Source organism: Lissotriton helveticus, chromosome 10 (genome assembly GCF_964261635.1).
Source record: "Lissotriton helveticus chromosome 10, aLisHel1.1, whole genome shotgun sequence".
In the NCBI taxonomy this organism is placed as follows: Eukaryota; Metazoa; Chordata; class Amphibia; order Caudata; family Salamandridae; genus Lissotriton; species Lissotriton helveticus.
The window spans coordinates 227231355-227247259 of record NC_136071.1 but is presented as its reverse complement, the minus strand read 5'-3'; the positions used below and the strand labels follow the sequence as shown (position 1 = coordinate 227247259).

At 49.1% G+C, this 15905-nt stretch overlaps 1 protein-coding gene across 1 annotated transcript in view; it reads right to left on the bottom strand.

The window, feature by feature from the left end:
* Positions 1-15905, bottom strand: part of TOP3A (DNA topoisomerase III alpha) — a 226265-nt gene that overhangs the window by 118545 nt on the left and 91815 nt on the right. The window contains exon 5 of the mRNA XM_078665179.1: positions 1035-1143. Coding sequence (XP_078521305.1) covers positions 1035-1143 — 109 coding nt within the window. The remainder of the gene's footprint in view (positions 1-1034; positions 1144-15905) is intronic.

Here is a 15905-nt window from a genome sequence, read left to right as displayed (position 1 = left end):
CAGTGTCTCTTTACAAAATCAAAACTGCCCAATTTGTAAACATGGTCTTCTTTTAAGCTATCTTATTCACTAAGGAATGCCACTTTTATTTTGGTGACCGGGCCTATTTTCTGTCCCAGGCGGACACTGGATGACTATGTGATCTTGCTAAGTGCTGAATCCTTTGAAAGAAGTACCTTAGACACATTCCTACAATTAAATTAGGAATTCACCAGAAGGTCCTTTCCACAATACATTCTTTTAATGTTTTCCCCACCATATTTAGTGCTTGAGGTCCAGTGCTGGAAATGCAGGCATGTCAGAGGAAGGCATCTCTTTTCTGCTACACCAAATCGAAATATGGGTAAACACTCGAAACATCAAACAAGGAGAGGGCAAAGAAAATAATCTGAAGTACTGAAGCCCTGTGTACAGGCCACTTCAAAAGGAGGAACTGTTTAAGGTTGCTAGTGAAGCATGGGTAGGTAATGCAGGTCAAGCCTGAGGGCGCTCTGAAACTTTTAAGGTGAAAGCATTATTTTTAAGGAAGGTTGTTTTCTGGTCGGAGTACCAGCACAGCAAATTGACCACTGTTTGAGAATAAGTGAGAGAGAGCAACAGATAAGTAACTTCTTCTCCAGCACTGGATCATCACACAACTAGAAGGAAATTTGGACAGGTCCTGCAACACCCCTGTGAATCCCAGGGGGTATTTAATGACTATGACGGTTACTCTTTGTCTTGAAGATAGAACATTTTGTAACTGCCAACAGTTCTGGGGTAGAGTTGTGCTTTCACAGGGTGCAAAATAAAGGCAACTGAAAAAGGTTCTAGTGGAGAGAATAACTGAGGACAGTAAACTCTAATCAGCTCATCCTCCAATACAAATAAACAATGTTTGAGTTACGAAAATCAGAAATTACAGTGTTCTCTGTGCCTACATATTGGTCCCATGGGACACAATAACAGTATGCAGTGAATACTAAGGAATTTGCAATAAAAGAAGAAAATAAGCTGAAAAGCAATAATCTTTGCACGGGGGCACCTGCGCACACCTGCTTTACAAACTTGTATGATCTCGAAGCCAATGTTCTCCCCCTCCCGATCGCAATCCGTCCAAATGACCAAAGCTTGACATTGTCGTGCCTCCTTTTCAAGTGTCCTCTAAAGAAACAGAGCATGTCATTGATTATTACACTAATAAATAATACATTATTCAGAATGCACATATACTGTACAAACATCTACAATGAGGAAGACCAAGGGAACTAGAGTGTCCAAATTTAGTGTTAACCTTTAAAACGGAAATTAGTGGGTCAAGCAAATCCAATTTCTTTTTACTACAGGGCATGAATGTCATAAATGTATTTCCTCGGTTTTTCCAGGTGCTCAACGGGTACACAAAGCAGAACATAATGTTTGGAAAAATTCTGTATTTTAAAAACGTACACCATTTAATGCAAATTCAGTGAGGATACTTAAAATCACAAAATGTACTCAAATCTTGTCTGCATTTTCAACTCGACAAAAATAAGCATTAGCAAAGCCAATAGGTTGGTGGTCGGCTGCCAGCTTCTTGACTTTGTTATTATAGATTTTGCCTGTCATGGTTTCTGCAAAACTTTATTGTTGGGGACACTGGCTTATCGAATTCGAAAAAACAATAAATACTAGTGTGTCAGTCCCTGGCACTGAAGGGAACTATCTTGTGTGTGCAGCTCCTCCTTGTAAAAGAGCAGAATGCCGTCACTCACTGTGAAGTTAGTGAATAGCTAGTCGGCTTACCCACTTTCTGATGGTGTATGCAGTTATGGGTGGAGAAAAAATCTGAATGTCATCATAACACCCTAATGGATGATGAGAGCTAGCTGAAAACCCATATACATATAGTAAACATATCATTTAAATTATATCCAAAGATCTGAACCACTAATAAACCTAAACAAAAATATGGAACCCCTCTTAACAGAGGTTTTGAACATAGGAAGATTTTTCAGAGTTTGGCAACATTTCTTACTTTGGCTTCTTGCAATTCCTAAGAGAGCCTACTTTGAGCGCAATCTGAAGAACACACCCGGTGTGATTTACACAAAATATTTGCCAACAACCAGGGCCTACTCTAAGAATGAATGCTCAGGACCTCTAGGCATCCGCCAGAGGATGAGGCTGGTTGTCCAAGGCCACACAGTGTTTGACGGACTGGCCAAAGATACTGGTAAAAAGGTGTTAAATAATACTTCAGTCTGCAGTGGGTCTACAGAATCCAATTATGTTCTCCTTTTTCGGACTTCCCTTTTATGACTTTGAACTTTGCGTGGTGGTCCCCTTACATCAACAATTTTAGGTTGCTTTGCATTTTCCGGACAAGCCATTGTTATTCTCTTCCTGTGGCAAAGGTAAATGTTATGCTATATTAACACTAAGCACTGTCAGTCATTGGCACTAACCTTATTCACCAAAAGAGAAAAGTCTGAGTTGATTCTGTAGAAAAAAGAATCTTTAGAGCGGGATAAAAAAAACTGTAAAGTGTTGCTACGGGAGGATGCTGAATAATAGTGTAGACAGAGGACAATTAACTATGTAGTTACAAAATCTCTAGTGTGACCATGGAGGACTCTTCGATCCAGTGCGCACTTTAGCTTTCTCCACTTCAACTGCAATCCTCTCACCCACCAACCTTCTCGCTTCTACCATCCATCTCCTCCCAAAATGTCTTGTCTCACATCACCAGTCCAGATACCAACATAAATTTGAGAATATAACAGACCCAAATAGAAAACAATAGTTCTGACAACTGGACACAATATGAGAAGAAGTTAACGTAAAGTTCATGTAGACAGAGATATTATAGTAGTAGTAAAGGAGATCCCTCCATACCCCTGAAATCAGTTGGCAAATATGACGACTGGCGTTTTACTAAACAATGATATATTATACACTGTGAGAAACTGGCTTGGTACAGTACAAGTATGTAAGTGGACACCATGCACCATTACAGACAACCCTTATTGTTATGTTAGAGGTCGTAGACAACTTTAGAAAGCTCTCTAAGTGGTAGCTGTGGAGAGCAGCCTTCAGGCTTAGTGCATAAGAAGTGTAAAGCAGCTTGTTTTACCAGAACATAATCTTCTAGGCATAGAATCAGTGAAAAAGAACCACACAGTGTATTTATAAAAATAGGTATTTATTATATGTCACTCACTAACACATACAGATATCGCGTAGCCGGAGAAATACACAATTCACACAATACTTTTCAATAGAAACAGGTAAGTAGCACATAATTCACAGTGGTCACCAGGGGGAGACCAAACCATATACTAAAATAGTGGAATGCGAACCATGAGTCAAGTCAAGACTATACCCAGAAGACATAGAAATGCTGGGGACTCAAGGAACCACTAGAGGTAAGTAACCAGGAGCCCCACGGAGGCGGTGTGCAGAGTGGGAACACGACCGCGGGATCAATGCAACTCAGAGGGTAAGTAGCGGTTGCAATTTTAAAGAAGGACCCTTCGCAGTGGACCCTGAAGAAACCCTGTGGAAGACAGAAGGTTGGAAATCCAAACCACCCGTGATTACGTTAGGAACCAGGATACCTGCAGCAGGGAAGCCGGGTGCATAGGTGTGAAGTCACGTTGGAAACGACAGTCAAACTCAATGGAGGACTTCAGAAAGATGCAGCTGCTGGAGAAGGTTAAAGTGTCCAGTGGAACCCAAAGGTGAATTCAATATATGAAAAACCTGCAAGCAGAGGGTACAGAGTCTATGCTACTCAGGAGTGACCAGGAGGCACGGAAAACGAATGCCCACCGATGACAAGTGTTGCAGGAGAGCTGACGGTGACCTTGAAGCTGCAGCTGTGTGGACCAGGCAATGCTGTGGAAGACCAGGAGCCTTAAACGTGCTGCCCCACGTCGGATGTCGAGAGTTGAGGGGTCGGTGTCCGGCAGGAGCACCAACAAGCCTTGGCAACTGCAACCAACGTGGAAGTTGAAGAAGGTGCAATGTCAGGACCAGCAAGGTCCAGGAGAGTCACCACAAGGAGGGGAGTCAGGGCAGGCCCGGAGCAATCAGGGGAGCCCAAAGAATTCAAAGATGACCCCCAAGAGGACCCACAGGCCAGAGGCACTGGAGTCGCGAGAGGACCTCGAGCAGCTCCCCAAAGATGCAAGCCCATAGTGCACTGGATGCGGTGAGGACGAAGATCTTAGCCACTGGCGATGCTTGAGGTTGGGGCTACTTGGAGCCCGATGATCTTGGTTGAAGGAAGCCAACAAGCCTTTGCAACTGCAAGTCGAAGCAGTATATAGAGGTTCAGTTACTTCGGCTCCGTCGAGGGATACTAGCCCCAAACTTGGTGAGAGGACAGGGCAGACCTCGAGGGATGTAAAGAACCACCACCTGTGTTGCTGAGCCTTTCGGAGTCCGTAGGAGCCCAGACTCAGCAGACCAGTCAGCTTAGTTGCAGTGCCTGCAGATACAGGGAAGTGACTCTTTCACTTCAAGGGAGATTCCTTCAGGTGTGTCTTGGATGCCCACAGGCCTTGGAAGGTTCCTGTATGGTGGGGGGCGCTAGGTGGCGCCAGACCAAGATGGCCGAACTTGTGAGAGGCTCCAGCCAGAACGAGCGCCTTCACACGATCCTACATCATCCTGCATTGCCAAATTGGCCTGAAACACACACCACATTGTGCCCGACGCCGGGACGAGCTCAGCGGTGCCCGGATTATTCATATCGGACGTCGGGAGCTGAAACTGCGGAGCGGTGTCTCCTGAGCCGACTGCTGATGCCGGAGCGGAGTGTTGCGGAAGGTGGGCCTGACTGCCAGGAAAGACCGGGGATTTTGGGCCTACTCGGGACGGCCTGAGGTTCTCTCCTCTCCCGCCCTGCATCCCACTGAGCGCCCCGGCGCTTCTCTCCTGCCTTCGGAGGTCCAGGCGACAGATCAGGTACAGGACCCCTTCTGCCCCCGCCCTGTGTAGCCACAGACCCTGACTGCCACACGCAACGCCCCTGGGGCCCCCATACTCGGACTGGCGGCGAAGTCCGGAGGGGGTGCGCACCGCACTGGCTGCAGCGGGCCGTACACCCCCCACCATCCGCCTCTGCGAGTCTCTGTGGAAGACGTCGCGGCCCCCACCAAGAGCCGCCTACACTGCCTGCGCTCCGCACTGCTGCCTGCGGCCTGCCGCTCCGGGGCCGGCCGGACCCGCCTGCACTCCAGTGCTCCCGCCTCACCTGATCACACCCTAGAGCCTCCATCGCTGATTCTACCCCCCGTGGGCGACGATTCTTGGACAAGGCACACGTCGAACTGGCAGCGGCGAACCGTGCCCCTCCCCCCACGCCCACAAATCAGAGCTTCTGCGAGGCCCACATCATAGCCCGCCTGACCGCGACGCGGCTACCGCCTGGAGGCCCTGCACCAGCCAGCTGTCCTTTGGCCCCGAGGACCACGGGGGCCCTTGCTAGCCTAGCATCTATGCCCTGAAGCTCCACATATATAGAAGCCTCCACATCTGCCAACTGCGACGCTGCGGCCGGAACCCTGGGACACTGCACTGAGCCCACGGGACCACCTCTGACCATACCGGGGGGCACTGAGGGACGGGCACGGACGGAGAGACACGGACTTCCGTCTCACGCTTGCTCGGGGCCACTGTCACCACTGTGCGTTTAGACCTCCAGTTGCCCTAACTCTCCGAGGCCTGTGGTGCATCTGGACTGGGAGCTCCGCAGCTCCATCGGCCCCCGGCTTGGCCTCCTTTTGTCTTCGCCCCGCGCCCTGGCTTCCTCCTCCATCGCGGCGGCGCGCACTCCTCGGCGCGAAATGGGCCGCAATGACGCCAGGCAGTCAAAAATTCCCTTTGAATCCAAGAGGGCGACCAGGCCGCCGCAGGAAAGGGAGGACAGCCCCACTGCCACTGCTCCCCAAGATGAGGACTGGAAATCACTCCTGCTGGGCATGAGACAGAGCCTCTCCACAATTGATGGCAAGTTAGACACCATCAATTCCCGAATGGACAGCGTCGTGGCGAAACTTGAGCAACATGACACGCGTCTCAAGGAGGCGGAGGACAGGGTCTCTGGGCTTGAGGATGGTGCTACAGCTACCGGCAGACAGGTCACACGGATGGACAGGCTACTAAAATAATAGCGGACAAAAATGAGGACTTGGAGGCGAGGTCCAGGCGCAACAACATCCGCGTCCTTGGCCTTGCGGAATCCACCAACACCGGAAAGATGGAGATCTTTATTGAAAACCTCCTCGTGGAATTATTCGGTAGGGAATCTTTTTCACCGCACCTCATAGTGGAGAGAGCCCACAGATCCCTCGCGGCCAGACCCCCCCCGGGTGCTCAACCACGACCCATTATTGCCCGCTTCCTCAATTACAGAGACAGAGATGCGGCGCTGCGCCGGGCGAGGGAGGTTGGAACAGTCGCCTATGGCAACACAACGCTTTCCTTTTTTCCTGACTTCACCCCTGCAGTCCAAGAAGCCAGACGCAAATTCGCCAAAGTGAAAAGGAAACTCCAATCTCTGGAAATCCCATACGCCATGCTATATCCAGCCAAGTTGAAGGTAACGCACCGAGGATCACAGCATTTCTTTCAAAATCCGCAACAAGTGGAAGACTTCTTAAAGCTCCTCAAAAAAGACCGCGTCAGGGAAGAAACAGACCCACACCGCTCTAGGTCGCCATCCCCGATGTCTCAACAGGAGTGACAGACTGGGCTGTCACCATGTTCTCGCCAACACGGACCTCTGCTCGCGGACAGTCTGGTTTCTGCTTTCACGGTGAGGTACATGTACTGCTTGAAGGCCTCACTGGCATGTAACTGACACTGCGCTCGTTCGCCCACCTCCGTCCCGCACAGGACTGCTAGGAACTCACCTAGCGTCCAGCGGGAGGAAGTTAGGAGGTGGTTGGTAGGTCTGGTGCCCCTAGGTCACCGTCCCCAATGGGTGATCCCCTACAAACTCTCGCCTTATTCTTAGTTCTGGGGTGGTTAATAGTTGGGTGGGGGGTGGGAGACGTGTATACCCGGCCAGTTGGGGATGCCGGTGTGGGTGGGTTTCCTCTCCGATTGTTTACTGATGCAGCGAATGATATGACCACACGATATATTCCTACTGTATCTCATGCTGCAACTGTGCTGTCTCACCGGCCTGTTGGGGTTGCCGGTTGTGTTGTTCATCTTAACTGTTATAGTCCCGCCGGAATAGCCGTTGTGAATTTCCTGGGAACGCGGGAAACTTCTGCGAATAATGTGCTACACGAACCTCTTGGTGTTGCTGATGTGTGCTTTTTGGAAACGATTGTCAGATGCATGTGCTTTGTTCTTCTTACGTGGAAGGGATGGGTGACGTGAATGATTCGCAGCCACACCAACAATTGCGTCTGTTAGCATGGAATGTACGTGGGCTGAACGATCCGAGGAAGAAACGACAGATCCTGGGATACTTAGATAGGCATGGAGTATCTGTTGCACTGTTACAAGAAACTCACCTTGTGCCTGCTGCGTCCCCACTGTTTGCCTCCCGCTGGGCCTCGTGCAGGGTGTTTTCATCGTTCTCAAATTACTCTAGAGGTGTCACGATATTGGTAAAGAAGGGCTTGGGGTTTACTCCATTTGGCACTGAAATTGACTCCGATGGCAGATACTGTATGGTGTGGGGGAAGTTACATTCTCACACTGTCCTACTAGCTTGCTACTACGGGCCCAACATAGACGACCCAGCTACACTCCTCACCCTGTGGGGTAAGATACAAACTCTCGGCATGTCTTATGTGATCCTAGGTGGAGACTTTAACACTGCACTAAACCCTACAATGGATAGGTCTCATCCCCATTCTACCCATTACACCCGCACACAGCGCGCCTTACAGAGCATTGTGGAAGACCATCATTTAACTGGCTCATGGAGGCACTCACACCCATCTGTCAGACAGGGCACACATTTCTCCGCGGTTCACTCCACCTGGGCGCGCATTGACTATGTCTTCCTCTCTGCTGGTATTACCCCATGGTTAATCACGACACAACACCTAGCCCGCACCTTCTGAGACCACGCGCCTGTCCTGCTAGCCCTGCGTATTCCCCTTGATGTCTCCCCTTATCTGAACTGGCGCCTTAATCCCGCGCACCTAACCGACACAGCCTTTAAAGCGGACCTAGAGCAGGACATAACAGACTTTTTTGACCGCAATATCAACTCAGTCTCCAGTCTCACTACGGTCTGGGAGGCGTTCAAGGTCACTGTGCGAGGCTGGTGCATCTCCAAAGGGGGAGGAGTCCTCAAATCCTTACGAGGGGATCTGCGAAAACTAGAAGTAGAAATTGGCAACCTGGAGAGAGATATCCCTGGGATTGGGAGGTCACGGGGTCAGAGCTCAGATACGGGAAAAAATTAATGAATATACTGAGGCAGCCGACAAGGAATGCAAATTTCTGGGGAAGCCCTTCACAGCGCGCTCATATGGTGAGGGGGACAGACCGGGCAGAGCACTCGCAACGGCAATTAGACCACCTAGACACAGTAATTATGTCACCACACTCCTCGACAGCCAAGGCACACCCCAGAGAGACCTCCCTGGTCAGCTCCGGGCCCTAACCAGCCATTACACTGCGCTCTAAACCTCCCACAGACGGGTAGCGCTAGATTTGCCCAACTACCTTGATGACACTGCAATAGCCTGGCTTGGCCCAACCCAACAGAAATTCCTCCACCTGGAGTTGGAAGTAGACGAAATTAAGGACGCAATCATGTCCATGAAATCGGGCAAGGCCCCAGGCTCAGATGGCCTACCGATAGACTTCTATAAAACCTTTATACACCTACTGGCCCCGATTCTAAAAAGAGTATACTACTCGGCCCTTGAAGAAGGCATTTTACCAACAAGTATGCGTGAAGCCCTGATTGCATCCCTGTTAAAGCCTGGTAAATCTCCAGAGCACTGCGATTCGTATAGGCCTCTTTCATTACTAAATACTGACGTTAAAATACTAGCAAAGGTCTTGGCGACACGTCTGAACCTATTGATGGAGCGGCTGGTCCTCCCTGACCAGGCGGGCTTTGTCCCGAACCGCGCCACCTCCCACAACCTACGCACCCTTCAGGCAGTGCTACAGGACATAGACCCCAGATGCAAGGCAGCAGCGGTCTTTCTCGACGCCACAAAGGCTTTCGACTCCCTAGAATGGGACTATCTGCTGGCGCTACTGGAACGCATAGGCACCCCCTTCAACTTCATTGATTGGATCCGCTTACTATATCACAAACCACAAGCTACGGTCCTACTAAATGGGGCCCGTTCAAAACCATTTGAGATTCGTAGAGGCACTAGACAAGGGTGCCCTCTCTCCCCTGTCCTTTTTGCCATAGCGATTGAGCCCCTAGCGGCCAAACTCCGACAACACCACAATCACCGCTCCCTCATCTACCCGGAAAGACAACTGCTTATATCATTATATGCTGATGATATGACTCTCTATATCCACAAACCACAAGAAAATTTGAATCCAATCCTTCGTGAAATAACTAAATTTGGTGCCATTGCGGGAGTGCAGATCAATTGGGCAAAGTCGGCCCTATTTCCCCTTACCGACAAGACTCAGAAGTTCCCTCTCGACTACCCGCTTCTGTGGGAAGACGATGAACTTAAATATCTAGGGATCAACATTACTAGGAATCGGGAAACTCTTATACGTGCCAATTACGGCCCTGTTATGGACAAATTGATCGATAGCGTCACTAAATGGATACACCTTCCCCTATCTATGGCGGGACGGGTCTCCCTAATTAAGATGGTGGTACTCCCGAAGCTGCTCTACCTCTTTACCAACATACCCTACAACCCGGGTGTACATTTCTTTCGAGCCCTGGACTCCCAAATGTCTAGACTTATTTGGGGGGGGAAACAGGCCAGAGTCGGACTAAAAACTCTCATGCTCCCCTACCACCAAGGTGGATTTGATGTGCCAAATTTCCGCCTCTACTATGACTGTGCGCAAGGACACTTTGCCGCGTACTGGCTCCACCCTCCTCCTTTTATGGCACACCTGGCTGTGGAAGACGGATACATGCGACCCGAAAAACCCTCGGGCTATCTTTATACAACCTCCCGAGTGCTTGATCGCGACCCCACGACGGTGGACTGCACTGTGCAGGCCTGGCGCCGGATAATGGCCCGCATGGGCGTTACTATCCTATACTCCCCCCGCATGCTCTTAGCACACGACCCAAGACTGAGTGTTACCGTCGAAGAACTAGGCCGCAAGCTGCTTACTAAACTGGGGATGAGCACATGGGGAGATCTGTACATACAGGGCCAATTCCGAACGGCTGCGCAATTCTTTGGGAAGCACGCGCCTTCAATCATGGACACATTCCTTTACACACGATTGCGGCAGAATGTACGGGCGGTCACCCCAGAATTTCCTCACGAGCCGGAAATCGTGGCTCCCTTACACGCTCTTCTACTCCCAGACACCCCGACACATGTGGTCTCCATGCTGTACAAACAAGCGTATGCAGCCCTCAACCCCCCCCCTCTCAGAGCCAGACGCGATTGGGACGCTGACCTCGATTCCCCCCTATCGGACGAACAATGGGAGGAAAGCTGCTCACACACTAATGCTGTAACTGGCAATGCCCGCCTTCGACTGGTTCACTTTAAATTCCTGCTCCGGATTTATCATACCCCCGCCAAACTGCACTGCTTCGGTTTACGTGCAGATGACAGATGTCTTCGATGCAGGAAGGCTGGAGCTGACTTCATCCACCTGGCCTGGACGTGCCAGGATGTGGCACTGTACTGGGTAGAGGTATTCCAAGCTATGTCCGAGATGGTGGGAGTGGCGTTCACCCCCTGCCCCAAAATAGCCTTACTGGGCCAATCTCTTCCGTCGCTCAAGACGCACCGGAAATTCTTTGCGCTAAGTTTCTTACTGGCGAAACGCCAACTGGCTTGCAAATGGGGGCGAGGTCGAGCCCCCAAATTCAAGTCTTGGCTATCTACTATGTCTACTTGGCAAGACCAACTTCACAATTACGCTGACTTGCTACCCCACAAAATGCGCCCCAAGGACCTGTGGGGCCCCCTTACTGCTTACCTTCTCCGGACTCGGGAGGAATACCAGGAAGTTCCGAGCCGACAAACGTCTCCGGCTCGCTTGGACCCCCCAGACACGCACGATGACGGGCCAGTCCCCCTTTGAACACCCCCATAGGACCCCCCCCTTCCTCCTCTCCCCTTCCCGCATTCCCCCCCCCCCGGCCTCCTTACCCCTGCGCTGTCAGCATATCGAATTATTGGGGCCGGTCGGGTAATGGGAGGTGTAGCCTTAGTAGCGACCCCCAGGGCGGATCCTAGCCCCCCCCTTCTGATATGGAACGGATGGCGGCCTCCTGGCCGTTCTCACATCCCATGTTGGGACAATAGCCCACGCACGCAGACATTGTGGCCACACGATACAGGTACAGACATCGCACTCTCCAGCCAGCACTTGCATTTCCAAATTGCACTTCCCCCATCCCCCACACCTGTTCCACGTAGCTATAAGATTGCAGAGCAGTCCAGTTCCGACACTGAACTGCTCTAAGGAGAGAACAATATGTCCAACTGCTCTGCCCCACACATACCTCTGCAACGCACATTACATTTGTTGTCCACGGTTCCGGATGGGTCAAGACACATTGGTTTTTTTTTTTTGGTTTTTTTTTGTTTTTTTTTTTTCTCCCCGAGATTCAATCTCAGAGTTGGGGTGGTGGGAGGGGGGGACGGGAGTTACACGGAAAATGACCTCAGCAGTTGCCTGTTTATTCTGAGACCTTGCAAGTGAAGCTAAACACAGTATGACGATATATAATATGTCTTTTACCATATTACTACGCGGCCGGCCCAGATGGGTTGTAGGCCAAACGCTGTGCTACCTATTTGCATCTCTCCACATCGTCATGGCCATATTGACTCCAATTACTGCTGCCGGCCTTCACACAAGGTTGTAGGCGTGAAGCTGTGTATTGTTTACTTGCACCAAATAAAGGTCTTTATAAATAAAAAAAATAAAAAAAAATAAAAAAGGTTCCTGTATGGTGCACAGGCACAGATGTTGCAGCAGGCGAGCAGGGCGACGAAATCAGGTTGCATCCTTGATGCCCAGAGGGAAGTCCAGAGTGCAAAGACGGTTGAAGAAGAAGTGCTGTCGGAAATTAATCTGGTCCCACGACTAATCTAGGGACCCACCCTCAGGCAAGCCCTTAAGTACCCTAAGGAAAAGTTTGGGATGAATTCGGGGGTCCCCCCCTAGGAGAAGCTGGACAAGGGGGAGGATACTCCTCTGTCCTTTGTCCAGTTTCAAGCCAGAGCGGGAGCCCACTGCTCCCCGAACTGGTATGAACAGGACTATGCATGGAGGGCACCAAGTGTGCCCTGCACGCAGACTATGTGGCGCTGGCAAGTGCCCCCACCCTGCCCCAATACACTAAACCCTGTCTGGGAGGTGGTCACACCTCCCTGTGACAGGATACCTATTGTTCTGCCTTCCCCTACCTGAATTTGGCTCAGCAGCAGGAAGGCAGTAAAGTGTCTCTTGCCGGAAGCAGCCCTAGCTTGCTGTCTGCGTCTAGAAGACTGGTACCAGGAGCACAGAGGGCCTCCCAAAGGAGATTTAGGGCATGGAATCATACCTCCCACACTGTTTATGGTGTAGGGTTATGATTCCAACATCTTTGACACCAAACATGATAGGATTCGTTACAGTCAGTTTTGAGATGGTCATCGCGTAATGACGCAGGCTTTCCTCTATAGGTTATACGACTCTCACTTACAACCCAGGAGAATAGACTCCATAGGCTGTAAGGGTGTCCTGCTCATTCAGGGGTACCCTCACACTTGGAACCAATCACCCTGCCTTCAGGATTGTAAGTCCTGCCTTAGGGGTGACTTATAGGTTTTAAGTGCAGTGACCTTAGATATAGGTAAACGTATACCTTGCGTACGTGTTGTTAGCACCAACTTACACAGGCTGCAATGGTAGGCCTGTAGTTATAACTTGAGTGGTCCCCCATGGGTGGCATAATATATCAGCCCATGGGGGACCCCTGGTGTACCTATGCCCTGTGTACCTAGTACCACATACTAGGGACTGATAAGGTTATGCCAGTGTCCAATGTGGGATGTACCTAAGTACTTACCAAACCAATTTAGTAGACAAAGCACATAGACTGGGGTCCTGATTACCAGGATCCCAGTCAGACTAGTCAGAAACAGTATTACATCAAGCAAAAAGTGGGGGTAACCATAAAAGCAGGTTCTACTTTCCTACACAACGTAAGGAAATGAGACTAACCTTGCCCAGTTGAGTCTTATATTTTCAAAATGGGAATATATGGAGAGTCCATCTGCATTGGCATGGTTACTCCCAGGTCTATGTTCCACTATACAGTCCATCCCCGGTCGGGAAATGGACCACTTCAAAAGTTTGGGGCTTTCACCCTTCATCTGTTTAAGCCATAAGATGGGCTTGTGGTCTGTCTGAACAATGAAGTGAGTGCCAAACAGGTATGACCTCAGCTTCTACACAGCCCTGACCACAGCAAAGGCCTCCCTCTCAATGACAGACCAAAGCTTCTCCCTGGGGGCCAACCTTCTGCTGATAAAAGCTACTCATTGATATTGGCTCTCTGCATTAAGTTGTGGTAATACATCCCCTACCCCTATCTCAGATACATCGGTCTAGACAATAAAGATTTTGGAGTAGTAAGGACTTTGCAGGATGGGTGCAGTGTGCATGGCCTCATTCAGGTCATCAAATGCTTTTGAAAGCTTACTGTCCCCTGAACTTTCTTGGGCATTTTCTTTGATGTCAGATCATTTAGGGGAGTCACAGTAGACCCATAGCCCTTTACAAATCTTTTGTAGTACCCAGTTAGGCCCAAGAAAGCTCTAACCTGAGTTTGGGTAGTGGGAGCAACCCAGGGCATAATGTTCTAGATTTTGCTCTCCACTGGTTGAACTAGGCCTCCACCTACCAGGTGGCCCAAGTACAGAACCTTGCTCTGCCTTATCTGGCTCTCACTGACCTTGATAGTGAGACTTGCCTTTTGCAGAGCCCCCAGAACACTTCTGAGGTGGACCAGCTGATCCTCTCAGGTGGAACTAAACACAGCTATATTATCGAGATACGCTGCAATATAGGCTTCCAGACCTTTTAAGACTGTGTTCACCAGCCTCTGAAATGTGTCAGGTGCATTCTTCAGACCAAAGGGCATCACAATAAATTGATAATGTCCACTAGGAGTTGGGAATGCTGCTTTTTGCTTGGCATCCTCAGATAGCCTGATTTGCCAATAGCCTGCTGTCAAATGTACTCAGAAACTTGGCTAAGGCAAACATATCTATGAGTTCATCTGCCTTGAGAATTGGATGACCAACAGTCCTAGTGGCTGCATTGAGGCCTCTGCAGTCCACACAAAACCTCATCTCTCTTTTCCACCCTTGGTGTGAGGTTTTGGCACAAGGACTACTGGACTAGCCCAGGGGCTATCTGAAGGCTCAATTACCACCAATTCCAGCATCTTTTGAATCTCTGTCCTGATGCAGTCCCGGACATGGTCAGGTTGTCTGTAGATGTTGCTCTTCACAGGCAGACTGTCACCTGTGTCCACCTCATGGGTACACCAGGTGGTTTGAGTGGATGTCAGGGAGAACATGTGTCTGTAATGAGGACCAGCCTACAGTCAGTTTGCGGTTGGTCAGTGAGGCTGCCTTCCAAGGCTACTCCATCTACTGACCCATCATCAGGGTTCTGAGAGGAGATCATGGAGAGGGTTACTCTCGTCCTCGTGTCCCTCATCAGTTGCCATGAGCAAGCCCATGTCAGCCCTGTCCACAAAAGGTTTCAGGCGGTTCATATGAAGTACCCTGTGGGGACTTCATGGAGTGCCTAGATCCACCAAGAACAATTGATGCCAAGGACACCAATAACGCACTTCTAATACTAAGAGAGGTAACTCAATTATCCCATCTTATAACAATTATATTATCTCGAACACCACAAATTATAATATTTTTTATATATATATATATACGGCTTCCCACCTCTGCATAGAACACACAATGTATTATTAATCTTATTTATTTATTCAATTAAATTGAAAAAAGAGTTGAATTTAGGCAAATATAATTTTTATGCCCATTTTCTACGTGTAGACAAACAAACATATATACATATATATATACACACCACTTTTTACATAAATATATACAAACAATTATACATATATCGATCTAATGAATTCTCTTTTTCAAAAGTTCTAGCCCAAATTCTTTCTAAAGGATGCTTGATGACATGTAAAAACTCAGCATTCCTTCCCGAGTAAGATCCACCAGACCTACACACAAGGGGTATATCAAGTCTATATCTTTTTTTAGACCTGTCTGAAGTCCTTTGCCCCTTGTAAACACCAGTTATTTTTTTCTCAACTTAAAATACTTTGGCTGGTGTCTTCTTTGAAAAAATGTCGACGCGTTTCAGCCCTCAGTATGGGCTTCATCAGGACTCGGGCTAACAAGATATTCGGTCTACAGAATCAAAAGAAATGATATATCACTATATACATCCTATCAATAAATATGCACAGAGCTCAGGGTTCTATGTTTGATATTTACATATATACATGCTGGAATAAACCAGTAACCTCGGAGTGGTCAGATTGCCAAAAAATCAAACCCATAGTGCTTTAGCTATAAGACATATGTGCTCCCAGTGTCTTTCAGACGGTGTTCCACATACATTGTAACTGTGAATGCAGAAAGAGCACCATGTGTCGTGTTTCAGTAGAAAAATCACAAGTTTATAAACCTCTTTTCCTCCACCATTCAATCACCCTTTTTACCGTTATCTTGGCCTTC